This window comes from Tachyglossus aculeatus, chromosome 22 (assembly GCF_015852505.1).
Source record: "Tachyglossus aculeatus isolate mTacAcu1 chromosome 22, mTacAcu1.pri, whole genome shotgun sequence".
NCBI lineage: Eukaryota > Metazoa > Chordata > Mammalia > Monotremata > Tachyglossidae > Tachyglossus > Tachyglossus aculeatus.
The window spans coordinates 31,904,375-31,920,561 of NC_052087.1; the positions used below are offsets into that span (position 1 = coordinate 31,904,375).

Consider the following 16,187-nt stretch of genomic DNA (forward strand, 5'->3'; position numbering starts at 1 on the left):
ATGCTCTGCGTAAAGTAAGTGCTCAATATATTCCATCGATTGATAGATTTTTAAATGTCAAGAATCACACACTAAAGTGTGACTTATTCCTGTGGGTCAGTTCATAACAGTAAACAGGATTTTTGTGTTTTATATCTATCCTCTTCTAATGCGAAGGTTGCGCTCTTACAAAACCCTTTGTTGAGGAGAACCCGTGCTGTGGCTTGCGCCGTGCTATACTGTAAGCTTGCTGTGGGCAGAGAATGTGTCTGTTGTACACCCCCAAGGGCTGAATAGAATGCTCTGCATACAGTAAATGCTAAATAAACATGATTGACTGACTGACACATTCTGCAGGTATGCTCACAGCCAGTTTCTTCTGATACATCAAGCTATTTCCAGCCAGACCCATGTTTTCAGAGATTGTTCGGCTTGCCTTGACTTGTTCCCCTTTTTCATCTCCCCTCCCAGCCCCACAGCACTTATGTACAAATCTGTAATTTATTGATTTGTATTAATGTCTGTCTCCCCCTCTAGACTGTAAGGTTGTTGTGGACAGGGAATGTGTCTACTGTTGTATTGTACTCTCTCAAGAGCTTAGTACAGTGCTCTGCATAGAGTGAGTGCTCAGTAGAATGACTGACTGACTGACTGACTGAATGATGTCTACGACAAACTTGTCACAGGAACTGGGGCCATGGAACCGTTAAAAATCTTCTTAGCTTTTTCCAAATGGTGCAATTATTTTAATCTAGCATCTAATGAGAGGGAAATAGGTCTGATATCAATCTGTGTTGTGTTGAGGCTAAGGCAAGATTAATAAATGGAATCAATCAGTGCTATTTATCGAGCCCTTACTATTTGGCCAGCACTGTATTTAGAATTATGGCAAGTAATAATAATAATAACAATAATAATAATAATAACAATAATAATAATAATAATAATGGCATTTGTTCAGTGCTTACTATGTACAAAGCACTGTTATAAGTGCTGGGGGGATATAACATGATCAGGTTGTCCCACGTGGGGCTCACAGTCAATCCCCATTTACAGATGAGGTAACTGAGGCTCAGAGAAGTTAAGTGACTTGCCCAAGGTCACACAGCAGACATGTGGCGGAGCCGGGATTCGAATCCATGACCTCTGACTCCAAAGCCCGGGCTCTTTCCACTGAGCCACGCTGCTTCGAGTACAATAAAAGAGTGTTGGCAGGCACATTCGCCACTCACAATGAGCCAAGAGTCTGGGAAAACAAATGTCTGACACCTTTATTTTCTTTTACCGAGGGTAAAATTGGTTGGTGCTGACTTTTTTTTTTATGATATTTGTTAAGCACAGTACCAGACATTATACCAAGGGATGGGGTAGCTATAAGGTCAGACACAGTCCATGTGTCACATAGAGCTCACAGCCTAATTCCCATTTTACAGATGAGGTAAAGAGAAGTTAAGTAATTTGCCCAAGGTCAAACAGTCCACAAGGGGTGGCAAAGCTGGGATAAGAACACAGGACCTTCTGAATCCCAGTCCCATACTCCATCCACTAAGACATGCTGCATCTCTACTAATGGTAATAGGCCACACCCTCTCTGATGTTCAGTCCATAGTCAATCAATCCCACTCTTATATTCAATCCATAGTCCATCAACCCCACTATCATATTCAATCCATATTCAATCCATCACTAAATCTTGTCGGTTCCACCTTCACAACATCGCTAAAATCCGCCCCTTCCTCCCCAACCAAAGTACTACCTCCCTAATCCAGTTACTTGTCCTATCCCTCCTTGATTACGGTATCACTCTCCTTGCTGACCTCCCAGCCTGCTGTCTCTCCCCACTCGAGTCCAAACTACAAACTGCTGCCTCCATCATTTTTGTACAAAAACATTCGGGACACGTTTCTCCACTCCTCAAGAAACTCCATTATTTTCCCATCCACCTCCGTATTAAACCAAAGCTCCTCACCATTGGTTTCACAACAATCACCTTGCCTTTCTGAGGTAGAAACTCACCTTGCTACTCTCCTACTGCAACACAAACCACACATTTCACTCCTCTAATGTTAACCGTCTCACTGTACCCCATCTCATCCATCTCGCCGCAGATCTCTCAACCACGTATGGCCTCAGGCTTGGAATGCCCTCCCTTCTTCAAATCCGACAACCAATTATTCTTTCCCCTTTCAAAGTTTAGTAAAGGCCCTTCTCCTTCAAGAGCTCTTCCCTAATTAAGCCCTCCATTTCTCTTCTCCCACTCCCTTGTGTTTTCTGCTATATTCTCCATTTATTCTTCCCCCCAACAGCCCCACAGCACTTATGTCCATATCTGTAATTTATGTATTTATATAAATGTCTGTCCAAACTGTTCTATATGATATACAGGGCTTTTTATGTTTGCTATGTGATTGTGGGCAGCCTATGTGTCTGATAATTGTTGTATTGTACCCTCCCAAGTGCTTAGTGCAGTGCTGTACACACAGTATGAGCTTAATAAGTACAATTAAATGAATGAATGAATGATAACTTGTCTGCCTCTTATAATTCCTTCAAATTTATGTGTAAAGTACCCAAGGAAAACAGACACAAAGACATCAAAAAACATGTAGATGAAAGTGATCAAACCAAACCTACTGATAAACAGATTCACTAATTGGTGAAATTCATGAGCCAATTCATTTATTTAACAGAATATTCTAGGGTAATCTGTACTTCACTTTACTGCCAAACCTATCTGAGAGAATGCCAACCTATCTGAGAAGAATTTGCCAATGCCAATCAGCAAATATTACTCTAGCCACAAGTGCGAGAACAGAGGCTAGCTGAAGAGCCTTGACATCAGCATCTTCACTTGACTGACAGATGATATTCAAGGTTTTTTCATTTTCCAGGTCTCTCCTCTGACCCTGCCTCTTGATGAAGCCCTGTGGCCTGTTCCTAACCTGTAGACGAGGGGGCAGTTGAAGGGCAAATGCAACACAGAGGTCATCAGGATCCCTAAGCACTGAGTGTCTGTCAGGCAGACTCCTCCACCAAACATGAAAAGGCAATCTTATAGAAAGACCCTGCCTGTGTGATCACAACCTAAACCTTTTCAGCTCTTGGAAGGCGACAGAGCAGATTTTTCGATGGTTGGCTGGATAAAGAGGCTAATTTTGTAAGGTATAGTCAAAAACAAGATGATTCTATTATCTTCTTATCAAAACTACTACACTCTCCAGAGTGCTTAGGACAGTGCTTGGCACACAGCAGTGCATAGCAGCATGGCCTAGAGGAAAGAGCATGTGACTGGGAGTCAGAAGATGTGGATTCTAATCCTAGCTCCCCTGCTTGTAAGCTGAATGACCTTGGTCAAGTCATTTAATTTCTCTGTGCCTCACTTAGCTCATCCGTAAAATGGGGATTAAACCTTACTCTCTCTTACTTGGACTGTGATTTCCATGTGGGAAAGGGAATGGGTCTATCCTGATCGTCTTCTATCTACCCCAATGCTCAGTACAGTGCTTGGCATATAGTAAGTGCTAAACAAGTACCATAATTTCAATTATTAATGACAGCATCGTTTGTTTGATGTTTCCAAGTTGCTTTTCATCTTACGTAGATTAAGCCAGTATCTTGTGTGTTGAGAGGGGAGGAGGAATGGAACTGAGTTATCTGGTAACTGATTCAGTTCTCCAATCCATTTAGTGTTCTAAGAAACTAGATCAAAACAATCCTGAGTGACTGTATTCCTTTCCCTAAAGGTGCAGTTCGCATTGGATCTTAGGGAGACCTCATTTCATGTGAAATATTTCTATTTCATTGCAGATTTCTCCTATGTTTCATTACATATACAATTCCTGCCAATGAAAGAATCATTATCAGGAGTATAATTCTGAGCTAACTGCTACACTGTATATTGTTCCCATCCCTCCCTCCTCTGACATGTTGCTTATATCCTTTCTTCTTCCTGGAACTCTCTTCTCTCTCATCTCCTCCAGGAAGCCTTCCCTGATTAATTTAGCTCCCACACCACCAGTTTTACACTGACAACTGCTATCTCAGCCCTTTGTACCAACCTTGCATTTATATACTCTAAATCCATCAGTCAATCACTTAATAGTTTTTACTGATCACTTACTGCATGCAGAACATTGTTTAAGCACTTGGGAGAGATGAATACAACATAGTTGACGTTCTCTAAACCACATGGAGTATTTGCATACATATCGAACTCCTAAGAATTCAAACATATATATATTCTCTTTCCTCTTTCCCCCTACCTGTAAATTATCTTAGTGTCTGTCTCTTTCCCTAGAATATATGCTCTTTAATTTCAGAGATGTTGTCTAGTAACTCTTTATCATAAGCACTTATTACAACGCTCTTCTCACAGTTGGTGTTCTTTAAAACTGTTGATACATTGAGTAAGCAACACAGTCTCCTTTCCTCCTTTTGTGTTACAGAGGTCAGAACACTCTTTCTGCTGTGTGGGAAGTGATCACATTTAAGCTCCTCATCTACAAACTCGACTATTGTTTTCTCCCAAGTGCTTCATGCAAGGCTCTGAACACAGAAAGCACTGAATAAATACCACTGACTCCCTGAATCCTTGCTTCCTAATCAATACTGGTTCTGCTCTAAATGGTTGTTTAGCTTAAAAGAGTGAAGGTGTTTCCCAGAGTCCATAACAAATTACCAGGAGGGGCTTTTAACTGGGAAATGTGAAACTAGAAATGTGGTCTTTTTTTGCTGTGTTTTTTATGGCATTTGTTAAGTGCCTGCTATGTGCAAGACACTGTACTGACTGCTGGATTTGATGAAAGCCAAACAAGTTGAACGCAGTCCATTGTCTCATATGGTGCTCACAATCTTAATCCCCATTTTACAGATAAGGTAACTGAGGCACAGAGAAATTGAGTGACTTGGCCATGGTCACACAGATGATAAGTAGTGGAGTTGGGATTAGAACCCAAATCCTTCTGACTCTGAGGGCTGTTCTCTATCCACTAGGCCATGCTACTTTGCTTAGACAGAAAATAATTAATATGGTATTTGTTAAGTGCTTACTATGTGGCAGGAACTGTTCTAAGTGCTGAGGCGGATAGAAGCAAATCAGGGTGGACACAGTCCCTGTCCTAATTTAGGCTCACATCATTATGAGGCAGTTAAGGTGAAGCCCTGGATTAAGAAACCTTGATAGCTCCACTCCACGCTATGTGAGATTTCTCTGAGGGGTAATTCAGATTTCTTTGTCGAATAATACAGAAACTCCTTTTTAGCAAAAATGGCCCTAACCCTTCAGATTCCGGTGAAATTGGGACGTCCTGCAGATGATTATTCTCAGCCTCTGATTGATCTAAAGAGCAATTAAATAATGTTTTTCACTGCAATATCACAGGTGACACAGAGGAATTGAGGGACCTAATCCCCAAACACCACTAATTCCAATATAAACATGCCTCTGTTACCCATTGCAATCCTTTTTGAGCCTTAGGTGATAACTCTTTTCATAACCAACATCTTGTCATCCAACTCTTAGAATTTTCATCTTGAAAAATGCTTAATATTGTGAAGTTGACTCTCCCTCGGCCTTCTCTTAACCTCCCTAGCTGGAAGATATGTTGAGATTAAGTAAATCCAAAGAGATCAGCTATTCTTGAGTTTATGCTGTCAGGGTGCAGGAATTGGGACAAAAAGGTATGCTCATTGTAAGGCTCAGGGCATTTTTTTGACTTGAAGAGGATAAAATTCCCTTTTCCCTCTTAATCTGGGAAAATCTCAGTGACTTGTGCCTCTACCTCCTCAATCAGTCAATCATTAGCATTTATGACGTGCTTAATGTTTGCAGGGCACTGACCTAAGCTCTTGGGACCGTGCAATGCAATAGTGTTGGTCCCAGCCAAGATGATATAAGCAGCTTTCACTATCCCTTCGTTTTAATCGTTAGGAAATGTTCGCTTTTTCCAGATACTTCCACAGGTATAGATGTCTCAAAAACCTTTTCATCAGAGCAAAGGGGAACTGAGTTTGCAGAAGATTACTGTTGATCTTATCTTCTAGTTTCATTTAGTAATCAGTTAGACGATGTCTCCTCTGTGTGCATTGGCTTCAGGCTTGTCTGGCTGCATTCATCACTGTTAAGGTTTTTAGTTTCCATCAGAAAAGTGTTTAGTTTAAGTGAAGACTGGCACTATATTATAAGGCAGAGCCCTTTTGAGATGATACTCTATTCTGCTACAGTGTAGAGTAATTTATATCATAGCAAATATTTTCCTACAGAAATCATGGTCTTTCCACACTTTCTTTCACTGAAATAGTTCAAAAATACTCCAAGCTCAATTTTGGGGGAAATCACTTTCTTTTTGTTACAATTTTGGTAGTGATGGTGCATCAAGATTTTTCATAATGAATTGATTATTATAGCTATTTAGAAAATCATCTTGGAGAAAATGTTCAAAAGCATGGTTGCTGAAATGTGTAGACTGCTGCTTGTTTTTATACTTTAAGGAAGCAGTTTCTGAGTTTGCTAACAAGGGAACAATGACCAACAGTCTTCTTCAGGAGAAGATTTTCAGGTTAATTTTCTGTTCCATTTGATTTCTAGACCTCACGTCAGCCTTAATATTTGGAAATAGTCCACCTTCATTAGCTACTAAATTTTTCTAACAAAAAAGAAAGCTTTCAAAGAAGTGGAATGTCTAGAAGACAGAAGAGGAGATTCTGAATCTTAAATGGAGGTTCATAATGAAAAAAATGGGAGATGGAGAAAACCTTGAAACAAAGTAATTTGGTGAGTATGACAAATAAACTCCTCCACTGAGGTGTATTTAAGAATCTGGTGGAGGACCTGCTATAGGTAATATGTCTAATGGGGAGAAATGAAATCGTAAGGATGAAGGAAATGAAGCAAATGATGTAGTGGGCCAGGAATGAGGATTAGTGGGCTCTGCAGGAACGTAGAGGGTTGGAGTAGTGTGTACTGCTGACTTGGAAGTGAATTAAGAATTGCTGTGAGAAGGAACCATTCAGTAAGTGCTGGCTACATCGGGAGATCTGAGGGCCTGAAGCCCAGACCAGTGACTTAGTGGCTATCATCTTCTGGCAGTGGTTGAAAATCAGTCAATCAACTGAGTTTACTGAGGACCTATTATGTGCAACACACTATGCTAAGCATTGAGGAGAGTATAATAGGATTAGTAGTCTTGCCCTCTGTCCAATAAGAGCTTATAATGTAGCAGGGAAAATAGATGACGAGGAAGTAGAAAAAGTGGATTGTGGTTAGTGCCCATCTAAAATTAGTGCTTACCTAATTTTGTATGTAAGATATGTAACAAGAATTATAGGTAAATGATTGCTGCAACAGTCTTGAGGTGGTAGTTGGGGCAATCTTAGATGATAAACCCCATGTGTGACAGGAACTAGGTTCACTGTGCTTTACTTTTATCTCTCCAGGAGCATGGCCCATGGCTGGGGACGTAGCAAGTCCTTAACATTATTATTCTCATTGTTATTATTATCATTATCATCATCACTGTATGGGTAGAAGAAAAAACTGACAGGAGAAAGATCTTTTGAAAGTGTTCCTATGGATGAGGTGTGATTTCAGAAGGGCTCTTAAAATAGAGGGATGTCTGATCTAGCTAATTTGATGGGGAAGGGATTTCTAGGAAAAGGGATCTTAAAAAGTTCTTTATGTTCTCCAGTCTTTCCAATCTTTGGTTTTAACAGAAATTCTACTCCTACAGGCATCCAAGCACTGCAGTGATGATGATGTAGTTCAATTTCTTCCCACATAACAGAAGGACAGTAAATGGCCAACAGAAATCACACTGCTGTGAGTGAGTTCATTATGTATGGATTAACGAGTGATCCACAGTTACAGATCCCCCTCTTTATGCTGTTCCTCCTCATCTACATGGTCACTCTTCTGGGGAATCTGCTCATCATTTTAATCATAAGAGTCAGTTTGCAACTTCACACACCCATGTACTTCTTCCTTAGCCATCTGTCTTTCTCTGACTCATGTTATTCAACATCCGTCACCCCTAAGATGCTGGCAAATTTCTTAGTGGACAAGAAAACCATTTCTTTCCCAGGATGTGTGGCCCAGTTCTGTGCTGCAGCAACATTTGGGACAGTGGAGTTTTGTCTTCTGGCAGTGATGGCATATGATCGATATGTAGCAATCTGTAAACCCCTCTTATATGTAGTCTGCATGCCTCAGAGGCTGTGTACTTCACTGGTTACTGCTTCCTACATTGCCAGTTGCCTGAGTACTGTGATCTATTCAGCTACTGTATTTAGTTTGACCTTCTGCGGACCTCCTGAAATTAATCACTTCTACTGTGATCTACCCCCATTGTTGAAGCTGTCCTGTTCAGACCCCAGGCTTGCCCAAGTCCTTCCTGCTGCTTCCTCAGCTGTCATTATGCTGGTTACAGTTCTGACCATACTGATATCGTATGTGTACATCCTGCTGGCTATTCTTAAAATACAGTCCTCCGGAGGAAGGCAAAAAGCCTTTCTCACATGCTCCTCTCACCTAATGACGGTCACTTTATTCTATGGTACTACAATTTTTAATTATCTGCTACCCAACTCCAGCCTCTCAATAGATCAGAAAAAAGTGGTGTCTGTGTGTTATATGATATTGATTCCATTGCTGAACCCAATGATCTATAGTCTGAGGAACAAAGAGGTGAAAGATGCCCTGTTGAAGGTTATAAGCAGGGAACGTGTTGGCTAATACTGCCATACAGTACTCTCCCGAGTGCTTAGGACAGTGCTCTGCATAAAGTTTGGGTTCAATATATGCTATCGATTGATAGATTTTAAATGTCAAGAATCACAGACTAGAGTGTTATTTATTCATCCGGTCAGTTCATAAAGTAAACAGGATATTTGCATTTTATATCTATCCTCTTCTAATGCCAAGCTCGTGCTGATGCATGTGTCATGCTATACTGTAAGCTCAGTGTGGGCAGGGAAACTGTAGGTTGTATTGTACACCCCTGAGGGCTGAGTAGAGTGTTCTGCATACAGTAAATGCTAAATAAACATGATTGACTGACTGACTCATTCCGCAGGTATGCTCATAGCCCGTTTCTTCTGAAACATCAACCTATTTCCAGCCAGACTGATGTTTTCAGAGATTGTTCTGCTTGCCTTGACTTGTTCCCCTTATTCATTTCCCCTTTAAGCCCCACAGCACCTACGTACAAATCTGTTAATTATTGATTTATGTTGCCAACTTGTACTTCCCAAGTGCTTAGTACAGTGCTCTTCACACAGTAAGCACTCAATAAATATGATTGATTGATTGATTGATTTGTATTAATGTCTGCCTCCCCCTCTAGACTTGAAGGTCCTTGTGAACAGGGAATGTGTCTATTGTTGTATTGTACTCTCTCAAGAGGTTGGTACAGTGCTCTGCACAGAGTCAACGCTCAGTAACATAATTGACTGACTGACTGAATGATGTCTACGACAAACTGTCAAAAGGAACTGGGGCCATGGAACTGTTCAAAAATCCTTAGCGCTTTCCAAATGGTGCAATTATTTTAATCGATGAATCTAATGAGAGGGAGATGAGTCTGAAATGGATCTGTATAGTGTTGTGGCTAGAGCAAGATTAATAAATGAAATCAGTCACTACTATTTATCAAGCCCTTACTATGTGCTGATCACGGTACTAAGGATTACGGCAAGTCCAATAAAACAGTCTTGGCAGTCACATTCGCCTCCCACAATGAGCTAAGAGTCTAGGAAAACAAATGTCTGACATCTTTATTTTATTTTCTCAAGAGTAAAATTGGTTAGTACTAATTTTTTAAATGATATTTGTTAAGTACAGTGCCAGGCATTATACCAAGGGCTGGGGTAGCTATAAGGTTAGACACAGTCCGTGTGCCACATGGAGCTCACAGCCTTAATTCCCATTTCAAAGATGAGGTAAAGAGAAGTTAAGTAACTTGACAAAGGTCAAACAGTCCACAAGTGGTGGCGAAGTTGGGATAAGAACACAGGACCTTCTGAATCCCAGTCCCATACTCCATCCACTAAGACCTGCTGCTTCTCTCCTAATGGTAATAGGCCACACCCTCTCTGATATTCAGTCAATATTCAATCAATCCCACTCTCATATTCAATCCATATTGAATCCATTACTAAATCTCATCAATTCCACCTTCACAACATCGCTAAAATCCGTCCCTTCATCTCCATACAAACTGCCACAATGTTAATCTAGTAACTTGTCCTATCCCCTCTTGATTACTGTATCACTCTCTTTGATGACCTCACATTCTCCTGTCTCTCCCCACTGGAGTCCGAACTACACTCTGCTGCCTCAATCATTTTTCTACAAGTACATTGGGGACATGTTTCTCCACTCCTCAAGAAACTCAAGTATTTTTCCATCCACCTCCATATTAAACCAAAGCCCCTCACCATTGGTTTCAAAACTCTCAATCACCTTGCTTTTTTGAGGTAGGAACTCACCTAGTTTCTTACTACAACACAACCGCACACTTGGCTCCTCTAATGTTACCCTTCTCATTGTACCCCATATCATCCATCTCGCCGCAGATCTCTCAACCACATATGGATTCAGGCTTGGAATGCCCTCCCTTCTTCAAATCTGACAACCAAATATTCTCTCCCCATTCAAAACCTTAGTAAAGGTCCCTCTCCTCCAAGAGCTCCTCCCTGACTAAGCCCTCCATTTCTCTTCTCCCACTCCCTTGTGTGTCCCCCAATATGCTCCCTTTATTCACCCCCCCCCAAAGCCACACAGCACTTATGTCCATATCTGTAATTTATGTATTTATATAAATGTCCGTCCAAACTGTTCTATAAGATATACAGTGCTTTGTCTGTGTTCTATGTGATTGTAGGCAGGTAATGTGTCTGATAATTATTGTATTGTACCCTCCCAAGTGCTTAGTGCAGTGCTCTGCACACAGTATGTGCTTAATAAATACAATTAAATGGATGAATGAATGATAGTTTGTCTGCCTCCTATAATTCCTTCAAATTAATGTGTAAAAGACCCAAGGAAAATAGACCCAGAGATATCAAAAAACATTTAGATGAAAGTGATAAAAGCAAGTCTACTGATAAACAGATTCACTAATTGGGGAAATTCATGAGCCAATTCATTTATTTAAAGGACTTTTCTAGTGTAATCTGTTCATCACTTTACTGTCAAACCCATCTGAGAGAATGCTAACCTATCTGAGAAGAATTTGCCAATGCCAATCAGCAACTATTACTCCAGCCACAAGTCCGAGCATAGAGTCTAGCTGAGGAGCCTTGACTTCAGCATCTTCACTTGACTGACAGATGGCATTCATTCATTCATTCAATCGTATTTATTGAGCACTTACTGTGTGCAGAGCACTGTACTAAGCGCTTGGGAAGTACAAGTCGGAAGAATAGACGGTCCCTACCCAACAACGGGCTCGCAGTCTGGAAGGGGAAGACAGAGAACAAAACAAAACATGTAGACAGGTGAATGTGTCAACATTCAAGGACATTCAAGGCCTTTGCAGCCTCCAGGCCTCTCCTCTGACCCTGCCTCTTGATAAAGCCCTGGGGCCCGGTCCTAACCTGTAGACAAGGGGGCAGTTGAAGGGCAAATGCAACACGGAGGTCATCAGGATCCCTAGGCACTGACTGTCTGTCAGGCAGACTCCTCCATCAAACGTGAAAAGGCAATCTTATAGAAAGACCCTGCCTGTGAGATCACAACCTAATACTTTTCAGCTCTTGGATGGCGACAGAGCAGACTTTTCGATGGTTGGCTGGATAATGAGGCTAATCTTGTAAGGTATAGTCAAAAACAAGACGATTCTATAATCTCCTTATCTTAATAACTACACTCTCCAGAGTGCTTAGGACAGTGCTTGGCACACAGCAGTGCATAGCAGCATGGCCTAGAGAAAAGAACATGTGACTGGGAGTCAGAAGATGTGGATTCTAATCCTAGCTCCCCTGCTTGTAAGCTGAATGACCTTGGGCAAGTCATTTAATTTCTCTGTGCCTCACTTACCTCATCTGTAAAATGGGGAGTAAACCTTACTCGCTCCTACCTGGACTGTGATTTCCATGTGGGAAAGGAAATGGGTCTATCCTGACTGTCTTCTATTGACCCCAGTGCCCACTACAGTGCTTGGCATATAAGTGCTTAACAAGTACCATAATTTCAATGATTAAATACAGCAATGTTGGATTGATATTGCCAAGTTGCTTTTCATTTCATTTTACATAGATTTAGCCAGTATCTTGTGTGTTGAGAGGGGAGGAGGAATGGAATTGAGTTACCTGGTAACTGATTCAGTTCTCCAATCCATTTATTTAGTGGTCTAAGAATCTAGATCAAAACAATCCTGAGTGACTGTATTCCTTTCCCTAAAGGTGCAGTTCGCATGGATCTTAGGGAGGCCTCATGTCATGTGAAATATTTCTATTTCATTGCAGATTTCTCCAATGTTTCATTACATATACAATTCCTGCCAATCAAAGAATCATTATCAGGAGTATAATGTTCAGCTAACCTCTACACTGTGTATTGTTCCCCTCCCTCCCTCCTTTCGCATGTTGCTTCTATCCTTCCTTCTTCCTGGAACTCTCCTCTCTCTCATCTCCTCCAGGAAGCCTTCCCGGATTAATTTAGCTCCCACACCATCGGTTTTATACCGACAACTGCTATTTCAGCCCTTTGTACCAACCTTGTATTAATATACTCTATATCCACCAGTCAATCACTTAATAGTTTTTACTGATCACTTACTGTATGCAGAACACTGTACTAAGCACTTGGGAGAGATCAATACAACATAGCTGACATGTTCTCTAAACCACATGGAGTTTTCGCATACATATCCAACTCCTAAGAACTCAAATATATATATTCTCTTTCCTCATTCCTCCTACCTGCAAATTATTTTAGTGTCTACCTCTTTCCCTAGAATATATGCTCTTTAAGGTCAGAGATGGTGTCTAGTAACTCTTTATCATAAGCACTTATTACAACACTCTCACATTTGGTGTTCTTAAAACTGTTGATAGATTGAGTAAGGAACACAGTTTCCTTTCCTCCTTTTAAGTTGAAGAGGTCAGAACACTCTTTCTGCTGTAGGGGATGTGATCAGATTTAAGCACCATGTCTACAAACTCGAGTATTGTTCTCTCCCAAGTGTTTCATACAATGCTCTGAACACAGAAAGCACTGAATAAATACCACTGACCCCCGAATCCTTGCTTCCTAATCATTAATGGTTCTGCTCTAAATGGTTGTTTAGCTTAAAAGAGTGGAGGTGTTTCCCAAAGTCCGTAACAAATTACCAGGAGGGGCTTTTAACTGGAAAATTTGAATCTAGAAATGTGGTCTTTGCTTTGTTCTTTATGGCATTTCTTAAGTGACTACTATGTGCCAAATACTGTACTAAGTGCTGGGTTTAATGAAAACTAATCAAGTTGAATGCAGTCCACTGTCTCATATGGTGCTCACAATCTTATTCCCCATTTTACAGATAAGGTAACTGACGCACAAAGAAATTGAGTGACTTGGCCATGGTCACACAGATGATAAGTAATGGAGTTGGGATTAGAACCCAAATCCTTCTGAATCTCAGGGCTGTTCTCTATCCACTAGGCCATGCTACTTTGCTTAGACAGAAAATAATTAATATGGTATTTGTTAAGCACTATGTGCCAGGAACTGTTTGTTCTAAGCACTGAGGTGGATAGAAGCAAATCAAGGTGGACACATCCCTGTCCTAATTTAGGCTCACATCATCATGAGGTGGTTGAGGTGAAGCCCTGGATTAAGAAACCTTGGTAGCCACTCCATGCTATGTGAGATTTCTCTGAGGGGTAATTCAGATTTCTTTGTTGAATAATACAGAAACTCCTTTTTAGCAAAAATGACCCTGTCGCTTGGGATTCTGGAGAAATTGTGAGGTCCTACAGATGATTATTCTGAGCCTCTGAGTGATCTAAAGAGCAATTACATAATGTTTTTCAATTCTTGCAGTATCACAGGTGACACAGAGGAATTGAGGGACTTAATCCCCAAACACCATTAATTCCAATATAAACATGCCTCTGTTACCCAATGCAGTTGCTTTTAGAGCTTAAAGTAATAACTCTTATCATATCCAACATCTTGTCATCAAACTCTTGGAATTTTATTCTTGAAAAATGTTGAATTTTGTGAGTTGACTCTCCTTCGGCCTTCTCTTCTTCTGCCTCCCTAGCTGGAAGTTAGGTTGAGATTATGTAAATCCAAAGAGATCAGCTCTTCTTGAATTTATGCTGTCAGGGTGCAGGAATAGGGATGAAAGGGTAGGCTCATTCTTTGGCCCAAGCCTGCTTTGACTTGAAGAGGATAAAGGTCCCTTTCCCCTCTTCATCTGGGAAAAACTCAGTGACTTGTCCCTCCATCTCCTCAGTCAATCAATCACTGGCATTTATGGTGTGCTTATTATGTGCAGAGCACTGAACTAAGCTCTTGTGACAGCGTAATACAATAGAGTTGGTCCCAACCAAGAAGCTATAAGCAGCTTATAGTGTACATTCCTGTTAATGGTTAAGAAGTGTTAGCTTTTTCCAGACACTTTCACAGGTATAGATGTCCCAAAATCATTTTCATCAAAGAAAAGGGGAACTGAGTTTTCATAAGATTACTGTTGATCTTATCTTCCAGATTCATTTAGAAATCAGTTAGACGTTGTCTCCTCTGTGTGCATTGGTTACAGGCTTCTCTGATTGTATTCATTACTGTTAGGGTTTTTAATTTTGATCAGAAAGGTGTATAGTTTATGTGAAGATAGGCACTTATTTATAAGGCAGAGCCCTTTTGAGATGATACTCTATTCTGCTACTGTGTAGGGTAATTTATATCATAGCAAATATTCTCCTACAAGAATCATGGTCTTTCCACACTTTCTTTCACTGAAATAGTTCAAAAATACACCAAACTCAATTTTGGGGGAAATCATATTTTTTTTTGTTGTGTTGCTTTTGGTAGTGATGATGCATCAAGATTTATCTTAATGGATTGATCATTATAGCTATTTAGAAAATCATCTGTGGGAAAATATTCAAAAACATAGTTGTTGAAAGGTATAGACTGTTGCTTGCTTTAATATTTTAAGGAAGCAGTTTCTGAGTTTGCTAATATTAGGACTTTGACAAACGGTCTTCTTCAGGAGAAGATTTTCAGGTTCATTTTCTGTTCCATTTGATTTCTAGACCTCACGTCATCCCTAATATTTGGAAATAGTCTACCTTCATTAGGTAGAAAACTTTTCAAACAACAAACAACAAAGCTTTGAAGAAAGCTTTCAAAGAAGTGAAATGTCTAAGATGACAGAGAAGAGGAAATTCTGAATTTTAAATGTAGGTTTATAATGAAGAAAAAAAGGAGATGGAGAAAATATTGAAACAAAGTAATTTGGTGAGTGTGACAAAGAAATTCCCCATTGAGGTGTATTTAAGAATCTGGTGGAGGACCTGCAACAGGTGATAAGTGAACTGGGGAGAAACGAAATCATAAGGATGAAGGAAATGAAGGAAATGATGAAAAAGGTCAGAAATGAGGATGAGTGGATTCTGCAGGAAAGTAGAAGGTTGGAATAGTGTGTCCTGGTGACATGGAAGTGAATTAAGAATTGCTGTGAGAGGGAACCATTCAGTAAGTGCTGGCTTCATTGGGAGATCTGAGGGCCTGAAGCCCAGACCAGTGACTTAGTGGCTATCATCTTCTGGCAGTGGTTGAAGGTCAGTCAATCAGCGGAGTTTACTGAGGACCCGTTATGTGCAACACACTGTACTAAGCATTGAGGAGAATGTAATATAATTAGTAGTTGTGCCCTCTATCCAATAAGAGCTTATAATGTAGCAGGGATGATAGGTGAGGATGTAGAAAAAGTGGATCAGTGTTAGTGCCTATCTAAAATTAGTGCTTATCTAATTTTGTATGTAAGATGTGTAACAAGAATTATGGGTAAATGATTGCTGCAAAAGTCTTGAAGTGGTAGATGGGGAATCTTAGATAATTAGCCCCATGTGAGACAGGAATTAGGTTCACTATGCTTGAGTTTTATCTCTCCATGAGCATGGCCCATTGCTGGGGACATAGCAAGTGCTTAACATTATTATTCTCATTGTTATTATTATCATTACCATCATCATTATATGGGTAGATGAAAAAACTGACA

At 40.4% G+C, this 16,187-nt stretch overlaps 1 protein-coding gene across 1 annotated transcript; it reads left to right on the forward strand.

Annotated features, from left to right (window-relative positions):
* Positions 1 to 7,771: 7,771 nt before the first annotated feature.
* On the forward strand, positions 7,772 to 8,707 carry LOC119943266 (olfactory receptor 502-like). Its single transcript, XM_038764080.1, has one exon. It carries the CDS (start codon positions 7,772 to 7,774, stop codon positions 8,705 to 8,707), a length of 936 nt encoding a protein of 311 aa, XP_038620008.1.
* The last annotated feature ends 7,480 nt before the right edge of the window (positions 8,708 to 16,187 follow it).

Bases quoted from the DNA above. Each gene is read 5' to 3' on its own strand.
- LOC119943266 (XM_038764080.1), top strand. From the start codon at position 7,772: ATGGCCAACAGAAATCACACTGCTGTGAGTGAGTTCATTATGTATGGA.